At 35.7% G+C, this 20008-nt stretch overlaps 2 protein-coding genes across 2 annotated transcripts; one reads left to right on the top strand and one right to left on the bottom strand.

Annotated features, from left to right (window-relative positions):
* The first annotated feature begins 6159 nt into the window (after positions 1-6159).
* On the top strand, positions 6160-7459 carry LOC144551180 (protein SOB FIVE-LIKE 5-like). The gene is made up of 4 exons (XM_078299043.1): positions 6160-6639; positions 6759-6845; positions 6958-7037; positions 7145-7459. The coding sequence occupies exons 1-4, from the start codon at positions 6265-6267 to the stop codon at positions 7248-7250; spliced, it is 648 nt and encodes a 215-aa protein (XP_078155169.1). The 5' UTR covers positions 6160-6264; the 3' UTR covers positions 7251-7459.
* Positions 7460-14730: 7271 nt separating this feature from the next.
* On the bottom strand, positions 14731-19371 carry LOC144551179 (P-loop containing nucleoside triphosphate hydrolases superfamily protein). The gene is made up of 3 exons (XM_078299042.1): positions 18452-19371; positions 15971-16333; positions 14731-15161 (listed from the first exon to the last, which is right to left on the bottom strand). Exons 1-3 carry the CDS (start codon positions 19222-19224, stop codon positions 14879-14881), a joined length of 1419 nt encoding a protein of 472 aa, XP_078155168.1. The 5' UTR covers positions 19225-19371; the 3' UTR covers positions 14731-14878.
* Positions 19372-20008: the final 637 nt, after the last annotated feature.

The following is a 20008-nucleotide window of genomic DNA, read 5'->3' as shown; positions in this document are numbered from 1 at the left end:
CGACCGTTTGGATTTTGAAAACTCGAATATTGAGCCGTAGCATAGAGGCCACTATGCTATCCATAGCACCCCAGCCTAACTCTATATATATATGAGGAAGGTTCAAATGCCTCCATGTTTTTGTGCCTCCATCATGCCTCCATCTCTCTCCATCATTTTCAAAGTTCAAACAGTCGATCCGAACCGCTCAACCTAACCTCCATACTAAAATATGTTTGGAGACCAAATTTTATATTTTTAGAAAAATTTTTACTATTTTTTTAGATAGATACAAAAATACTGTTTTTAGATGGTTCAGATTTACTGATTTTGTACCTATCTAAAAAAATAGTAAAAAAATTCCTAAAAATATAAAATTTGGTCTCCAAACATATTTTAGTATGGAGGTTAGGTTGAGCGGTTCGGATCGACTGTTTGAACTTTGAAAATAATAGAGAGAAATGGAGGTATGATGGAGGCACAAAAACATGGAGGCATTTGAACACTCCTCTATATATATATACACTATTTTATATTGAAATATTCAGATTTGAAAAGTCGAATTATAAACATATAATAATATTCGTATGCATTGTAATATTTTACGAACCTTCGATTCGAAATTGGGATGAAAACATATTTTTAACAAATTAAATGAGTACATATTGAATTCTGGATTATTTGAACCTTTGGATGCAACTCAGCACTAATCTTGAAGCATCTAAAACCAGCAAAAAAAAACAGAAAAAAAGGAAAAAAAAAAAAAAACCCGGACCGCCCTACCTCCGAATCCGAGATGGACACGGATTTGAAACGGACAAGGCAAGATTTAAAAAAAAAAAAAAAACCGTGAACCCCTGCCCATTGTACCCGTGCCCGTTCTACCCATCCACGGATTTTGCTCGGCCCATTTCCAAACCACTAGCTCCAGCCCTATGTACACATACGAAGAATACTATATTTACAGTCCTCTCTAATTAAACAGTTTGTCCCCATAATGTCCTTACTATTAATGGAAAGACTCTTTTAACCTTAACATATCTATCAATGCCTAGACCCACCTCGGAAATACTCGTCAGCCATTGTATCATTATCATAGCTACCAGCTTCGCTTAGTCGGAGAAGGTTCCCGGTTCCTCTCTTTCCACAGGCTCATATCCCCGCCACCCAAGTTGTGTCTCACCAATCTTCTTGCATCCATGAACTGGCTATATCTCACCAAATCAGCCATTCTAGTAGTGTATCTCACCAAATCTCCACAATCGTGTGTCTGCTTGGAGTAGGACGTGTGATTGTGCAAATAGGCCCCTTCAAAAAACCACCGCATATGAGCAGCCCCACAGAATGTGATCTCGCGACTCCATTAGCGGATCAATTTAAAATTTTAATTAATCATGTAGTAAAAACCGTTGAAACTCACAAATTAGTTGTTTTAACTTTTAACAGTTGAAACCGTCTAAAATTGTTTGATAGAAGGTTAAACACATGTTAATTGTTTTAAATTCCAACACAAATCCCATTTAAATAAGAGGAGGGATCAAGTTACAACACTTGAAAGTTACAACAAAGTTACAACATCATTTTTTTTCATTTTCAAAGTCCAAATCGTCGATCCAAACCGTTAGATATTCAATCTATATTAAAATGTGCTTGCAGACCAAATTTTACATTTTTTGAAATTTTTTTGCTATTTATTAAGATGGGTACAAAATCGCTGTTTTTATTAAAATTCTGCACCATTAAAAAACAGCAATTTTGTACCCATCTTAATAAATAGCAAAAAAATTTCAAAAAATGTAAAATTTGGTCTGTAAGCACATTTTAATATAGATTGAATATCTAACGGTTTGGATCGACGATTTGGACTTTGAAAATGAAAAAAAATGATGTTGTAACTTTGTTGTAACTTTCAAGTGTTGTAACTTGATCCCTCCTCTTTAAATAATTCACATATTTATAGTTTTAATTTTTAACATAAATACTTTCATAATATTACATGAATGTGCTATAAAAATTAATTGTACCTTATAATTATTTTTTCTCTTTGCTCTAGGCTTGTAATTAGCCTGAATTATAATGACTCAAAAGTCAAAACAGAGACGTAGTGGGACAGAGTTAATAAGATTAGTTGAGATTACATATATGATGATCATAATATAGACCTTTTAATTAAAAATTTGATGAACCTTTTCGAACTAATTTCCCATCATATATATTTTTTTTAAACCTCCCATCATAAATTCACTAATGTTTCTTGGCTATACCTATAATCCAACCCCAAATCAAGTCTATATACCTTCAACTCCTCTCCAATAACACTCTGTTTGGTTCGCATGAGGTGAAAGGAAAGAGAAATGAAGAGCAAGAGGAGAGGGAAAGTAACAGAAAAGAATATTACTATATTTTTTTACATTGTCTTGTTTGGTTATATTGTTTATCTCTGTTGCACTTCAATTTGAAGATTAACAAAATAAAAACTTTACGAGATTAAGAAAGGTTAAAGGAGATTAAAAGAGTAACATCCATTAACTTTAGTCTCATATTAAACATTCAACCAAATAATAATTAGTCACAAGCAGAAGGGGTCTGAGGCAGGGAGACCCGCTATCCCCAATGCTATTCATACTAGTGGCAGATTCGCTCAATAGGTTTCTAACTGGCGCAGCTTCAGAAATGGGGCCGAGGGTATTCCTACCCACTAAGGCAATGCAGTTTGCAGATGACACAGTTATTATAACAGAGGCTCACCCTAAAACCCTGAAAGTCATAGCATTAGTTCTGAAGACATATGAGTGCCTCTCGGGACTCAAAATCAACAGAACAAAGAGCGCTTTTATTCCAATAGCGGTCAAACATCAAATGGTGCAGATCATATCAACAATACTGGCAGCTCCAGAAGCAGCGCTACCACTCAAATACTTAGGCCTGCCACTTACAATTAGGAAACCACGCAAGGTGCACTACGTGGAAATGATTCAGGCAGTCAGAGGGAGAATAGAAGGATGGCAGACAAACCTCCTTTCATATGGTGGTAGGGTAACTCTGGTCAAATCAGTCCTCTCGGCTCTGCCCTTGCATTTCATGCAGGCACTGAAGCTACCAAAAGGAGTCATCAGACAGATCGATCGAATGAGGAGGGCATTCCTTTGGAAAGGAGCGCAAGAATGTAAAGGCATTAACTGTCTTGTGAGTTGGGACAAAACCTGCACGCTCAAGAAAAATGGGGGATTGGGAATTTTAGATCTGGAGAGGCAGAATGAGGCGCTCTTAGCCAAATGGCTATGGCGGATGCAGCGATATCCAGAAGAACAATGGGCAGAGACAATGAGACTCATACATAGGGTGTCAAACCCAAATAACTGGCAAACAACTGCCCAAACCAGCTTCTTTCTTAAGGACTTGGAACTACTTCTACCATTTTACGCATGCTCAGTGAAAATAGATGAGGGGGAAGTGAAGTGGAGATGGAATGCAAATGGCCTCTTTTCATGCTCATCGGCTTACATAATGATGCACGATACAGGAATGATATCAGAACACCATCGGATGCTGTGGAAACTAAAAATACCGATAAAGGTAAAGATCTTTATTTGGCTTCTTATGGATAACAAACTACTCACACAGGAGATACTCCACGTGAGAGGATGCCCGGTAGACATAGGTTGCAAATTCTGTAGCAGCAGTGAGTTGGAAACACGAGACCATATTCTATGGGAATGCAGCTATCCAAGGGAATTTTGGCATAATATCAACATCCGAATGAATTTGCAAGGATACCAAGCGGAGAACATCTGCGCTGCCTGGTTGAAAGGTCGCACGGGGCGAACTCGGCAAGCAAGGGTGTTATGGGACACAACTTGGGCGGCAGGTGTGTGGGCACTATGGAAAGAAAGGAACAGACGAACCTTCTCTGGAATTACGAAACCGGTCCCTCTTTTGATGAAGGACGCATTTGTGGATATCCATAACTGGAATCTCTATGCATAGGATGAGCATATAGAGGGACATGAGATAGGAGAGGGATAACACAGTGGGGGTGGAAATGTAATTAGTTGAATATAATAGGACCATGTAAATTATAATATCTTTTTTATCAATACAAACGTTAGCCGGTTTATGCCGCTAACCTTCAAAAAAAAAATAATAATTAGTCACAAGATTTTCTTTCCTTCCCTTCCCTTCTCATCCCTTACTTCCTCTACACTCCTAGGGGTGAATAAATTGCTCATAACTCGTGAGCCGCTCATAACTCGCTCATTAAATGCTCACTTAAACTCGCTCATTTATCAACTCGCTTAAATTTGCTCATTTAATAAATGAGCGAGCATGAGCATGCCCCAACTCGCTCATTTAGGATTTGCCACATCTAATCCCTATCACATTCAATCCTAAATAAATTTCTACCACATCAGCCTTGCCTCATTAAATCCTGTGTAATATTCATAGTTTCATCATACATTCAAATTTCTCCCACATCTCTTGGACGACACATTAAAACTTGTTCTAAAATAAAAATGGCACTAGGTAGAAATCAAGGTCTTCTTAAATTTAAACCTGATAGCACTATACCTGATGTGAGTATCACTGTTGAAGTATTGATGATACTGTTGAATTTTGTTGAATTTTTATTCTATTTTATTTAAATGAATTATGACAATTTATTAAATTTTAGTACTCATAAGTCGTGAGCCGCTCATAACTCGCTCATTAAAAACTCGCTCATTTACTAAATGAGCGAGCATGAGCATACCCTAACTCGCTCATGCTCGCTCATTAATCACCCCTACTCTCCATCCAAACAAGAAGTATCTCTAATTTAGATTGATTGTTCCAAATCCAAATCACTTCGGAGTAACTAGTATGATCCGATAATTCCGAATAAAAATATTAACAAAGCTATTTCTTTGTTTGAAAGTTACTGACTTTAAATATCTAATAACAATTTCATTGATAAAAAAAAAACGTATTTACAATGGATCAAATGACCGTAATTTCTAAATCTATTCTTTTATTTTCATAAAATCCTCTAAACTAATATAATATTCTAATCCTCTTGTAATAACTCTAATACCTTAATTATCATCTCACTCCATGACCGGATCCACTTTTTCGACCGCCTTCGCATTCTGACGATAACTGAATCTACTCACCGTCGCACTTCAATCGAGATATTGATCACCATAGTATTTTAATTACCATCTCTCTCTACGATCGGATTCGTTTTTTCAACCGCCGTCGCACTCCAACAGTGACCGGATTTACTCACCGTCGTGCTCTAATCGAGATGGAAACTCTACATCCAACGATACGACACTCTCGGCTCGAGAAGGTAGAATCTAGAGAGGAGAGGTGTTGTTCGCAATGAGAACTACAAGAAGTGAATAAAGTGAAGTCAATTGAAGGGAGAGGTGGGGGGAGGGGGGTAGTCTAGAAAATTTCACTAACAAAGCTATTTCACTTCAGAAGAACTAGTACTCTTAAAATTGCACAAACATAAAGGATAAATAGAGTTCGAAAAATTAATTAATTTAGACTATCGTCTCATATCTAATATAATCCGATAATTTCGAATAAAAATAGTAACAGAGCTATTTTAATTTCACGTACGATAAATAAAGACAAAATTGTGAAGTACACGATTTAATACGCTGCATAAAACTAAAATAGCTTTGTTGATAGGAATGAGATCACCTGTCCCCAGAGGTGCAGAAAATTTCTGCTCCTCCGGGTAGAACCTATATCATTTTTAACATTTAAATATTTGATCCGAAACTCACTCCAGTGGAATTTCCTGTCCTTAGCGCTGCGCGCAGGATATTTGGTCTCTTGTTGATATCTTTCCATCCATGATTCCGTACAATTAAGAGCAGCAGAAATCCGGACCCACTGGCTCATCAAAATTAAACCTATGGCAAAGCTGATCGCAAAACCTGCGTACGTTACACCAGTCGCAATATTCTTAGCAAAAGAAATCAAGCAAATCTTGATGTGGGGTTTAGGAGCATGTGCATTAAGATAAAAGAGCAGTGTGATTTGTGGGGGGATTCCCATTTCATACACCGTTTTAATTTTCTGCATTCTCTGCATATCCCACTAATCCACCATAGCAGTACCACATATACCATACTAATTAAACCTCTCTTTCTCTACCTTATTACCCCCCTTCTCTCTCCTCCGCTTTCACAGTAACAAACAAGTAACTGCATTACTTCTCTCTCGGCTCTTCGTTCATTCAACAAAAGAAATAAAAAAAACAAAACCCACAAAAAAATAGAGAGAAAGGTGATGGCTAGAGAGGAGGAGAGCAGCAGCGGTTGCCAATCTGGCTGGACTGTGTACTTTGACCAGTCGTATCTCGCACCTCCTCCACTCTCTGGTCGCTACAGTAAAGATTCCACCCGATTTGAATTGTCGAGAGAAGAAGAAACAGAAGTATCAGATGAAGAAGAGGAGGAGGATCTCTCCATGGTCTCTGATGCATCCTCTGGCCCGCCACACTTCGACACAGAGGAGCAGCATTCCGAGTGCGGCACATTGTTATTGTTAAGTGAGAGAAGGAAGAAGAGGAAGGTTGATCGGTTGTCGGACACAAAGCGAGATTTTTGTTCTTCTTTGGATGACACCGCTAGCTCGCCTATGTTGAACTTGAACCACTCTATTGTATGTTATCCAATTGGATTTTGGTTCTTGGCTTGCTTGTTGCTTCTAGTTTTTTTCTTTTCTCATTCCATCTATTTGTTGTTTATTGTAATAACTTTTTGTTGGTTTCCTGTTAACAGAGCACTGGCACAGAAATTACTGATATGGAAAGAACTGCTGAGAGTACTCTTGAGTTCTCTTGTGCTTTCTCTGGCACTTATATTAAGGTACATTCTGCTTTCTTCTTCCATATTAATTTGAATGATTCATTACAGTATTGTAATATGGAAAGCAATCAAATTTGAATTCGATCCTGATTCTGGTATTTAATATTTTCAGGAAGAGGTAGCATTGCGAAAGGATACAGGCCATCTTCAACCAATTGCTAATTTGAAGCTACCGAGCACAACTTCAACATTGTAATAAATTTATACACTCATTAATTACCTCTTCCTTTCATTAAAAAAAAATCAACTATATATATATGATGTGATTCAACTAATTATTCTTTCAATCTGTGAAATAGGTATCAGAATAAGAAGATTAAAAGAAGAAGTGGTGATGCATTTCCCTCCTGGAGTTCTCAAGTCAAGAGCAACCAGTGCAAGAGTTCTTGTAGATCTTCTAGCTAATTCTCTTAGACAGATTTACTTTCTTCTTTTTCTTTTCTTTTGTTCTTTTTTTTTTCTAGCTAGTCGCACATGTCTCATTCCCCCCTTATTTTAAGGGTTTTGTCAGAGCTGTAGGAGACAACCTGAGTAGAATATAGAGAATTTGTCTTCTTTTATTCGTTCATATGTTACTTTTGTTTATCATGAACAAAATGGGATTACAAATTCACTATCTCTCTTAAATCTTAATGCATGCTATGTGAATTACCAACTACTCTCAGAGAACATCAGTTAATTTAGAAAAGCAGGGTTTAGTATATTAAGTTGGGATTTTACAAAAATCAAATACATAAGCCAAAGGGCTAAATTGTAATTTTTCCTAAAAAAAGCATCATAACTCTGCAGATAAAAGGCCTGAAAAGGAATGAAAGAGGGGCCATGAGCAAATATCTTTTCTGTGGAATTAAAATGCACAAACTGCGCTTTGCAACAGACAACTAATCAATTCTTTCTGTTGCAAGTAACATGCACTGAAAAGAAATAATATGCGTATCTTCCTTTATTTTCAACTTATTTGTTCACATGCAATTCTGAAAAAGCCCAACACTTGGTCCCAGATTTAGATGATCATAAGCCTATGCCTCCAAATCATTTCAAAAATTAAAGCTTCTCCAACCGAAAAATTAAATAACAGGAAAAAAATTCACAATACTACCTCTAAATATTTTTTTAATGTGAAACAGTAGCAACCTTAATTAACCATAGATTCTAAAATCACACCAAAATTACTCGTGCGGCATAAATAAAAGCCAAATGCAAAGCATGAATTTTGGACGGTGCACCTGAGATCACCGAGGGGTCAAGATATTGACAGCGCTCTTCTGGCTTCATGCAGCGTACCTACAATAGAGTCAAAATGAAAAGGAATATGACTCGTGTACTGTATGAAGTCAAAAGAGCGTTGTCGATATCTTTACCCGTAATCGACCGAGCATCTGCAAACATACTGCTTTTAGCAGGTGTGTCATGTGTGTTGCTCTGTTAAATTAATTGCTTATTGTCTCAGACTCTCAGTCGAAACTGGAATGAAACTATACTTCAAGGTATTGCCGGAGTAGTGCGGGATTATTCTAAGAATTTAAGGTACAGAAAGAGATCTATCCACAAGCTCAATTAAATAAAATGAGCAAAAATGGATTCTCTGTGGCGGGTACGGAAAGTATAACAGAGTCGCAAATGTCTGACATTTAAAAGGTCGGATTTAAAATGTTCCTTTTGGCGGGATGGCTTATTTGTTTGTTATTTTTGCAATAATCCACATAGTTTGTAAGTTCGCTTATGTTTCAGAGAAACCGAACCCTTTATTGATGGCCTGAGATGGGTCTGGGGATTACTCTGTTCTCAATTTGTAAAAACATTGGAGAAGTATGTTATCTCTATTTCTCCATTCTATTATTAAGCACGTTGAGTGTCCGATCCTCCAACGGCTACGATTAAAAGATAAAACTTCGGATTAGATCTCAGCTATCCAATTGCATAATTTGTCTTGTTTTGATTAAATGCATATGTTTTATGTATAGAAGTCTAAATTTAGTTAAAAACATACTCACCACATGTTCTGTCACACGATACGTTACAATTAAAATTGAATAAACTCTGAAATTTAGCGAAATATTTATTTGTTTTCATATTTCTCATCTTCAATTAAGAAGACTCCACCTTCCATTTTCTTATTTCTTTGTTTTCTTACTTCTTCTTCGTTTCTATACGGATCACAATCGAAAATATTTTGTTTATATTTCCTTTTTTTTTTGTTTCTATACATATTGTTGTGGGCAATTTAGAATATATTTTCAATATATAATATATCAATGTGTGTGTGTATTCTAAATTGTAAACAAATTAAAGAAGAAGAATAATATAAATTGGAAACAAAGAAGAATATAAATTGCAACGTGTATGTGAATATATATTTCTCTTATAATATGTATGTGTGTATATATATATATATCCTATACATACACACGATAACACTTTTTATTTATATTTTTTGATATCATATTATATGTCGATATTGAATTGTTGTACGATATTTGATTTTAGATTTGAATCGAGCTATTATTTGATATCATTGGAACTTAAAAAATAAAGAATCATCACATCATCAAATTGTTATCAGAGATCACGATTAAAGTTAATTAAAAATACATAATCATATAAATTTTCTATTAACATGTGTCTTAATTTTTGGATAATTATTATTTTCATTGATATATTTTTTTTTTCTTATAATATGTCTCCGTTGCAACGTACGGGTATGATACTAGTTGTTATATATGCATGTAATCAGGATTCGTTTAGTATTTTTAACTTTTTAAGTGTCATAAATATATTATTTGAATTATTATCAGATAAAATTACATATTAATCATTTTAAAATAATCATTTAAGGCTGTAACTCCTCTCGCGAGAGAAGAAAACTATAATTAATATTATTTTTATTCGCCGATAATATTAAGTGACGAAGCAACTAAAATATTTTTTAATACATAATCTGTTAAACACTTTAATAAAAATATTAATTGAATACTCTTTGAAAAAACATAGAAGTTTTGATGGACATAACATGAATATCTTACTAATGTAATAATCTTACTAAATTGATAATTTATCTTAAAATGTTCCATTGATATTAGATTTCTCGTCCCTACAATTAATTACAAAAGATTAATCTCTCTACTAATTCTAAAAATTATATACTTTTATCAATTAGCAAAATTGAAAGTAAAAATAGAAACATTATGAAATTGATGTGAAAGAAATTGCTAAATTACTATTTTGACAAACAAATCAAACTTTTACAATTAAAGGAATGAAGATGTTTTTAAACTTCTATATTCATGGAGATGTTCGGTATTAATCTTTAATAAATCAATGGAGATGTCCAGTAAAATGTAGCTTGAGAAGAACATTTCACTTGGTTCTCGACTATAAGTCTATAACTGGTGTCCCCTGTGGCACCATCCTAGGGTCATGGGCATGTAACATTAATTAATTGAATAGTCTATTCTTACTTGCGCACAGTCAAGTTGGTGTTTTCTGCATTGGTCTTCTCTTCCCATGAGAATTAGATTATACTAATCCAGAGCATGAGGGAGCATATGCAAAGATTTAGAATTTCCACACGGCACATCGCTGTCTTTTGTTCGTACATGAAATAAGAATGGGTCAATGAGCTTAAATTCCGGTTCTTTTCACTTGTATCATATGTACCGGTCAGGCTGAAACGGTACCAAATATCGAAAATCCAATTAACAGGAATGCTTAAAATTTAATTAATTTATAATTGGATTATTTTTTAAAATGTCAGTAATTTTTTTTTCTTTGCTGCAATAAAATTATTTTATACCTATTTCATTCAAAAGAAAGTAACCGAAAATTTTATTAATATAAAAAATACAAAATTTCCGTATCTGCCCAATTTAGAAAAATTATTATTCGGATCCAAGGTCTGAATCCGCAGAATAATTTCCCGGAAATACCATTTTGTAAAATTATTTTGCAAAAAATTGGATTTTTTTTTTTTTTTTTTACTTTAATTAAATATAAAATGTTATTTTTTTTACCTTTTGTATTAAAATATTAGAAATATTTTTATATTTCTTTGAAAATAGATGGAATACTATATAATTGAATTTATTAGAAAGACTGTGACACATAACTCGGATCAATATTTTTTAGGCTAGATTTTTTGCGGCTGTAAGAAAAACTAAAATATTTCTTTGTGTGTTACTGGAAAAGAAATAAAAATATGTTAGATCTGAGTTATTAATCCCGGTTCAAAAATCACTTCTGGGTAAATAAAAAAATTACTGTGGTCCTAGTACGTTCGAATTCTAAGATACTCCATATGTTTTTGAAAGAAAAAATGATTTGATCTATTGAAATGTCAAATCATTTTTTTTCAAAAATAGATGGAGTATCTTAGAATTTGAACATACTAGAAGGACCATGATAATTTATTTATTTATCCAGAGTGACTTTTAAACGGGATCAATAACTCAGATCCAAAATATTCTTATTTATTTTTTCAATAACACATAAATAAATATTTTAATTTTTCTTACAACAGTATAATATATGGATGTTGATTCGGATTATTTATGGCAGTCTTTATAATAATTTCAATTATATAGTATTACATTTATTTTTAAAGGTCCTTCAAAAAATACATTTATTTTTAAAGAAATATATAAATATTTCTAATATTTCAATAAAAAAATAAAATAAATCATAACATCTTTTATTTAATTAAAATAAAAAAAATCATATTTCCACAAAATAATTTTGTAGAAATTATTTTGCTAATCCAGACTCCGGATCCGCAAAATAATTTGCCATCAGACGAGCACCGAAAAAACAACCAAGAACTTAGATTTGTGCTACACAAAAGTTTTATTTTATGAGATAGCATTTCATTTGTGTTTCATGTAGTAATTTTCACATCATCACTACAAGACCTTCCAAAATTTACTTAGCTCAGCCAATTTTTACATTACTTTTTAAGATTCATGAGCTATTTCAATAATTTGCTAGCATATATGAATCTAAGATTCATGTACGGCTCATTGGACACATCACCAATTATACATAAAATTAAATATTTACGCAAATAAGAAACTGATAATTCTAAATCAAACAATTGATCTAACCTCGCTTCTATTTTAAATCAAGTATTTAGATCAATTTTGTTGCACAACAGACTAAAATTACAAATTCCACACTTGTGATGCAGTTGCATAACAAATCGAATCTAATCCATGAAGAGGTGGATGCATATTCCACACATCCATTTAAAAAGAAATACTTATACGAAATATTCTACGAGTAGGTTAAAATGTACCATTGATTTTGTAATCCAATCACGCTCTATATCTTTATCTTCATTTTCAAAGTTTAAATAGTCGATCGAACCGTTCAACATTATCTTGTATTAAAATGTTTTTGGTGATCAAACTTTATATTTTTTCCAATATAATAAAAAAATATAATTTAATCTCCAAGCACATTTTAATATGGAGATTATGTTGAGAGATTTGGATTGACTGTTTGAACTTTGAAAATGGAGAAAAGAATGTTGAGCATGATTGGAGCACAAAACGAATGATGTATTTTAACCCTATTCGTATTATACATAGTTTAGAATAAAATGTGAGTGAGTCTATGGATGTATAGCACGGATTGGTCCGTAATACATATCAGTATTTTAGTTTTCAAAATCTTAACGGTCGATCCAAACCATTCAGCATGATTCCCATATAAATATGTACTTGCAGATCGAATTTTATATTTTTAAAAGAATTTACCATTTTTTAAGATAGGTAGAAAATCACTATTTTTGGATGGTCTAGATTTTTCAGATCAAGTGATTTTCTATCTATCTTAAAAATGTAGTAAACAAATTCTAAAAAATATAAAATTTGATTTGCATGTACATATTCATATGAGAATCATATTATACGGTTCGAATTGACGGTTAGAATTTTGAAAATAAAAATATTAGTCAGCACTATATACCAATCCAGACTATGCATAGTACATCATAGACTCACTCATAAAATATTATGAGTTTTGTAAAATTAATCTAAAATTTATAAGATCAAACTCTCATTCACGTTTGATCTCCAAGCTTAAAAAGCTTAAAAGTCTAGTTCGGCTCCAGAATCCATCCTATGCCCAAGTTTCTATATAGACCCCTCTCCTTTTAAAATATTTCAATCATTTAATTTACTTTCCTCAATTTCAGTCGTGGTGACTGGTGACTGGAGTGCGTATCCTCTGAGATATCTCAACTTTTGCGTGACCGACGTGTCCGGTGCCTATTCGGGGGTGATGTAGGGGGTCAGTATTTGTGTGCTTTGAGATTCGTGCAGAACGTATTTAAACGGTTGGGATTTTCCATAAAGTCACACAAAGTTTGAGATATCTCAGAGGATACGAATTCCTGGTGACTGGTGGTACCGGAATGATACCAAAATTTTGATCCAGGAAATCCTTGTTACAGACTAGAGCAAAGTGGTGGCTGAGAATTAATTACTTGTTTCCATGTGCCTAGGAAATCCAATCAAAAATCGATCAGACTTCGGATTCATATTTATGTGGTTTCCTATTCGGTTGTACACCTAGTGCTACTTCCTTTGACCAGGATCTACGATCTGTGTGTTAACGCATGTGCTTGCAACTATCCCGTCCCCACATGCTCTCACGTGCGACTGGCGCGCATGCACACAAGTCACATGACCACACACATGTACACGTGTGCCAGTTTAGTGTCCCAAAGCTGTTTCCACGTCAAAGCATAGGTGAGAAGCTCTTAACCCGAGAGATAAAACATGGGTCGGATCTCAAAATGGTAGTCGCCATTGGTTGCTCAGGCTTATGTGGATCTCTGAGGGATTGCTTAGTTATGTGCTTATCCCTTTTAAGCATTTAAGCAGCCACAACCCACATGCTTTGCATCGCTCAGTGTGTTCTGGTAACATGCTCTGCTGGTCTCAGAAAAGAAGGTTTATTGTAAATAAATTACCATTGTTGGAGAGGAATAAATTACATCAGCTGTCAAGATTACTTCTTTTGAGCTGATATGGCAGTAGCACTGGCACTGCTTATTGTTCAAGTAGCAATTGAAGACTCCCATTGCTGAGATGGAATTTGTGCTGACGCGTAGAAGCTTCAACCCCTCTATGAATTCAAAGTAAGTCCGATACTTATCGGATCTACTTTGGTTCAATGTGCTCAATCACCGTCCGATCTATATTAAGATGTGTATGTTCCGCTTAAAAACCCGTACGTGTTTGCTTCAATTTCCATACACACAAATCAAACGGTATTAGAGTTTATTGGACCTAGAAGTAGGTTTGATGTCCATCAAACCTAGAGTCCGCATCGTCTGCATTAACTCAAAAGTGCATCTTTTGAGTCAACGCATCTTGACCGTTCGATTTTAAACGGAGCCAAACCGACCAGTCTATAACTTATGAGACGCTTTAATATCAGTGTGGATTTAGTTCGCGCGAAACTTAGTGTATCGAACGGTCATGCATTAACTCAAAAGATTATTTTTTGAGTTAACGCAGAGGATACGAATTCTCAAACCTAGTCCTCCCCCTCTATAGTTCTTTTTATGGTTCTTTATTCATTTCAGATCCAGTCGTCCAGTTGTCAGTTTATCACCGACCTAAGACCAAGAGTATTTGCTATCCCAAGATCTTAAACCCGGTTGTACCCATAATGCATGACTTGATATTTTAGGAAATAATGAAATACTCGATACCGTAATAGAATATCACCGTGAGAACAAAAATATTCCATTAAATTACAAAATAGAGTTTTTCATATGATAATATTACAATTAATTCTGCCAATAATAAAATATAATTGAACCAACAGGGTAGGCGACAACTACAAATTCTTCAAACAAAATTTAATGGGAAATAGGGAAGACAGAAGAGAAAAGCTCAACAAATTAGTGGGTCACAAATATCTTACATCTTTAACACAAGACTAACCAAATAAAAGAAGAAAAGAAAAAGAAAAGAAAAAGAGAAAGCACCGCCGCACAGCTACATCAAGCCATAATATATGTGCAATCACGATTGCATGGCTTCATCAGCGTCTCCTTCACCGGGAACCTCATTGAACATATACTGGCTCTGGTACTCCATTAGATATTGTGTCGATCTCTTAACATCAAGAAACAGCCCATAGACACGGCTTATATCATCTATCTCTACTATCTTCCCTTTTCTTTTCTGGCAAGCCAGAGCAGCAGCTGTAATTAAATGAATTGCATATCTAAGAGAAGTCTCTACTCCAATTTTTGTCAGGAGGACTTTCGCATCATTTGACATCTCCACCTCTTCTTCGTCACACCTGTCATTGATGGCCCCAGTGTACTCTCTCATTAGAGATCAAACAATAAATAATAATGAACAATAATTGAAGCCCCACTTTGGTACAATGTTGATCATGTATTGACCAATCAGACAAATAGTACACACCAGTATAATGAGACCTGACTGATACAGTTTTAACCTCTAACAAATCACGATAACCCCCCAAAACTCACTTAAACCCAATTCCCTTAATTATATTCCCATTAAGCACATCATAGAAATGTCTACGTAATTGGGTAGGCGGCCAGGCTAGAGGATTATTATAAAAAAAAGTCAAATAAATGCTGGGCCTGGCAAAATAACTGGGCTTTCATTGCAGATTGTATAAAAAATGGACACCAAGAACTAGGTACTTGAGAATGAAACATTCAGACAGCTTATTTCAAATGCAATGAAGATGTGTATTGAGGATTACAAAATATATGTGGCACTTGGGAATTTCAGGCAAGTTGACTGATAATTGTAAAATACAAATTGCAACACACATGTTGCGCATATACCTGCACAAGAGGAAACTGGCAAATACATGTACAGCCATACCTGTGTTAAGGAGGCTTAGTACATTACCAACTGCAATTGAATATTTGCTTCTTTGGGGTCAAGTAAATCCTAAAGCGAACATTATAGCAATCTACCAATAAGCCCCGGAAAACACAAAAATATAAATACCAAGGAAAGAAACCCCCAAAATGAAAATCAACGAACAAGCTACTGACAGTTTCTAGTATATAACAACCATGAATATGGTCTACAATTGATAGAGAGAACTTTACGAGATCCTATTACCTGATCCCGAGAATCTTGTGTATCTCCTCCTCAGAGTAGGGCTGGGTTGCGATGATCAACAAACGGTCAAGAAAATCAGGCGGTATACCATGTGGCGACTTATAATTGGTCCCGCGAATGTTGGTTATGCCACGGTTGGTGGCGATGACAAGGATTGGGGCCATCTCATTCTCAAGAGCACGGTTGAGGAAGGAGAAGCACTCAATGTCAAGCATGTGCACCTCATCAATGAAGAGCACACCTGGTATTATCTCAGCCTTCCCCTCCTCCCTCCATTCCCCAACTTTTGTGTCTATTTGCTCTCTCACCTCTGCACGGATCTCGCCGGTGTCTCCAGTGAAGAGTGCAAGGAAGCCCTGGGTCCTGCAGGTTCAAATACTGACAAATGTTATATCACATGTAGAAGTAGAAAATTATCAACCGGATCATGCACTGAACTGGCTAATACTGACTTGTTAAGTCAATGTGGTACACATCTCCAAGGGCTAAATTTAATAACACAGAAAACGTATGTAAACAAATATGCAAGCCTATGCTGGCCGAGAGTTCGCAGCATCGACCCATCATGACCTGACCTGGAGGTTTAATGAGTTGTTTTGGGGTTCATACTTCTTGACAAGATGGTGGTTACATAGACTGATTTCATTCTTTTCATGAAAGAAAATGACAATTTGACCACTCCATTGCCACCAGTCACATGTTTCAAAAGGGCTTGATAACATATAGTAACAATATGTATGTAAAAAATTAGAAATGTTATTAACATTGGACCTGAGATCCTAACAACAGGAGGACAAATGACCAGGGAAACCATGTCAGAACACCAATGTCAGGAAAAATTTGACCATCCAGAACAATTTGTTAAAAAAGTAGCACAGTGCTACCAGTTCCACCGAAGGAACAAGAACATTTATTAAATTGTTTAGGGATGATTAAGCAAATCTTAAAATTGCTATGAACTTAATCAACTCATAACCAGACTAGAGAGGTGCCAAAGAAAACTACTTGCCACAATCAAAACTTCTTATTAATTTTCAGATGGTTTTACTAACATTTAGGTTAATCAACTTGACAAAAATGAAAAAAAGAGGCAAAAACAGAATGGTACTCTCATTAATCTTCAAAAAAAATATAGAAAAATGAAACAAATATGCTCTGTTACCAAAACGTATCATAGATACAAGAACCATACCAGTCTGGTACTAGATGGCCCAATTTGTTCTATTTTGTTTTTCACCAGTGAAATTTTGACGGATTGCTCAGTGTTTAATCTTTTTCTTTAAATATAATTTTAATCTCATTGGGCATCAAAAGTGACTCCGGTTGGGTTTCATGTCTAGCCTCCCCAACTTGTTTGAGACTAAAGGCTTGGCTGTTGTTGACTTGTTGTTGGGCGTCAAAAGTGATCAGAAAAATAATATTTGAAAAAAAAAGTTTATTTATTATTGTTCTGGCTTGGAACTGTCCTAGGAAGTGCTGAACATGCATGTACCAGCATTGTTCAGGACCATAGAAAAAGACGGATTAGTCGCCAAAGACCTTTGAAGAATGAAATAAAGTGCAATGATGGCAGAATATAATAGAAAAAAAGTAATATAGAGAGTAAATTTTGCAATCAAACCCTTCCATTTTCTGAATAGGCCCCTCCCAATTCCAAATTTTAACCACTAGAATATCCAATTCCATGGCAAGCCCAGGAGGAGGGTGATGGAATTTGGCTATTCTATTGAATTGATGGGTGGAATTTGGCCTATTCCACTTTTGCAAAAGGAGTTGAATAAAATGGTAAAGCTCTCTTTTCAATTCCCTATTCGCTGTTCTGCTGCCAAACATCTACTTAGTGTCTTGGAGTATTATCTAAATCTTTTATATGTCATACTCTTTTTCTATTTGTAAACTAATATAAACAAGGAAACACTTAGCTTTCATAAATGTCTTTATTAGAGCAACAAACCTAGCAATGGCTTTGAATTTGCCCCATTATAAGAATGCATCTTCCAGATGTGTACAGATTTATATGCAATGGTTCATACTGCAATTGACAGGGAAGTGACAGACATGGGGTAAAAAATAACACAAAACTAATTGAATAGCACCAGAATGGTTGAAACTTGAAAGTGTGCTCAGATATCTATCTTTTGTACTAAATCAATTGATGCCCCAAAATTCTGGTAGAGTGGCAATACGTAAATTGCAGTGAGTTCAGAAGACTGATATACAAGCCATATCAAGATATTTTCAAAAGCCCCAAAAATAGTAATGTTTTTCTACAGTACAAGACATAGTTTTCTAATGAGTAAGACCAGCTTCTATAACTCACATTGTCGTCAAAGTTCACCATGCCTTTCTACAGTACAATAAGTTTAAGTGAGGATGTCAAAGACCAAGTAATTTCCAGCCTTTGGAACATACTTAACCTTACAGAAATGCACTGTCATTGAGGGGAAAAGAACAATTAATGCAGAGATGAAAAATACAGACCTACTATTGATGACATCAATTTCATGCAAAGTCACACAATGCACCACCTCCTTCCTCTTTTGTAACTCGCCCTCAGGGCACCTGACAAACTTGGTGTGCGGCCCCACAGCATCATAATCCCTCGACCGACCAACTGACCTCCCAAGCTTGGTAACCTTTCCCGAAGCCTTATCGAGTGCCACCACATCCCCACTCTGGACCTTCTCCTTATTCAAGGCCTCTATCATCTTTGCCCCAAGCTCATACACAGTCTCCATGTCGGTCGTCTTAAGTGTAAGCTTCCCGGTCTTAGCAGCCATATTGGAAGAAGACGGATTCCCATTAGAAGAAATTGGCCGGTCAATCGAAATCTCAACAACCTCTCCCTCAATTATCTCAGCCTCTTCCTTGATGCGCACACCAATAGCCCGACGAAACGCCTGAGTGAGCGCCTCAGTTTTCGAGAGCTCAAGGGAAAAGAGCTCAGAGGCAGAAATCGAGGCAAAAGGGGTTTCCTGGCCAAGGGATTTGGCGAGTGCCATGGCAATGGCAGTCTTACCAGTGCCAGGCTGGCCTGCAATAAGGATTGCCCGGCCCGCAATTTTACCGTCTCGGATGAGTTGAAGGATTAATCCAGCGGCCTTGCGGGCAGGAACCTGACCGACCATGCCCTCCGAAACAGCTCGGGCTTCCATGGAGGAGTCAAGGCCGAGGCCACGGATGTGAGAGTGCGCGCCGATTCGCTCTATTTTTGTAAGGTCACGGCTCTCCGAAAGACGTTTAATTTCCGCCATGGCTTGTGTGCGAGAGGAGGTTGTGAGAAAGGAAAGGGGTAGAAGGGTTTAGGGTTTTTAAGGATCGAGCTGGGGATAAAAAAAAGGAGGGACAAAGGGTTTGCCTTTGCAAGGTGCGGGTTTTCTAGACTACTCCGTGCCTATTTTCAGAGTTAACACCGGAGGGCGGAGGTGGCTGTTTGTTATTTCTAGGGATTTCATAATGGATCAATTTCAACTTGAATTATTGGGCTTTAATTTACCTGCTGAGACCTAATTCATGCTCTCCCTCGTATAAAAGCCCAATACAGTAATTCCCTCGTATAAAAGCCCAATACAGACCTAATTCATGCTTTACCTGCTGAGACCTAATTCTTGTACCGCAAATAATCAGTCTGTTTCGGTCTCGTATGTGGCATCATATCTGTATCACTCAATATTTCATACCCATGTACACCAGCACCGCACCAGTACACCTATACATAAAATTAAACCTAAAACAATCTATTGCATGATGTTCTGTTGGCCTGTTAGCCGTTAGGTGCTTTGTGCTGGACACTCGCGTCCATTTTTTCTTTTTTACGTAGAACTAGTTCATTGAAAAAATAAAAAAAAATGGTAAGAATGCTAAAAAAAATATTTTTAAATATTTAAAAAAAAATACAGAATAAATTATAAAGAGATAAAACAATGTTTAAAAAACTGATTGCGTAATGTGTTGCATGTCGTGATTATGCTAGTTTATGCGATGTGTCATTTTCGATGAAAGAAGATATGCGACTTGACCAAAACACGTGATGGGACG

This window comes from Carex rostrata, chromosome 3 (genome assembly GCF_964058835.1).
Source record: "Carex rostrata chromosome 3, lpCarRost1.2, whole genome shotgun sequence".
NCBI classification, from domain to species: Eukaryota; Viridiplantae; Streptophyta; class Magnoliopsida; order Poales; family Cyperaceae; genus Carex; species Carex rostrata.
This window is presented reverse-complemented; position numbering and strand designations above follow the sequence as displayed.

Excerpts from the sequence above, each read along its gene's own strand:
- LOC144551180 (XM_078299043.1), top strand. The coding sequence starts at position 6,265 with ATGGCTAGAGAGGAGGAGAGCAGCAGCGGTTGCCAATCTGGCTGGACT. Across the intron at positions 6,640-6,758 it reads TGAACTTGAACCACTCTATT|AGCACTGGCACAGAAATTAC; the intron begins GTATGTTATCCA and ends TCCTGTTAACAG. Across the intron at positions 6,846-6,957 it reads TCTCTGGCACTTATATTAAG|GAAGAGGTAGCATTGCGAAA; the intron begins GTACATTCTGCT and ends TAATATTTTCAG.
- LOC144551179 (XM_078299042.1), bottom strand. The coding sequence starts at position 19,224 with ATGGCGGAAATTAAACGTCTTTCGGAGAGCCGTGACCTTACAAAAATA. Across the intron at positions 16,334-18,451 it reads ATTGATGTCATCAATAGTAG|GACCCAGGGCTTCCTTGCAC; the intron begins GTCTGTATTTTT and ends TTGAACCTGCAG. Across the intron at positions 15,162-15,970 it reads CACAAGATTCTCGGGATCAG|GTGTGACGAAGAAGAGGTGG; the intron begins GTAATAGGATCT and ends CATCAATGACAG.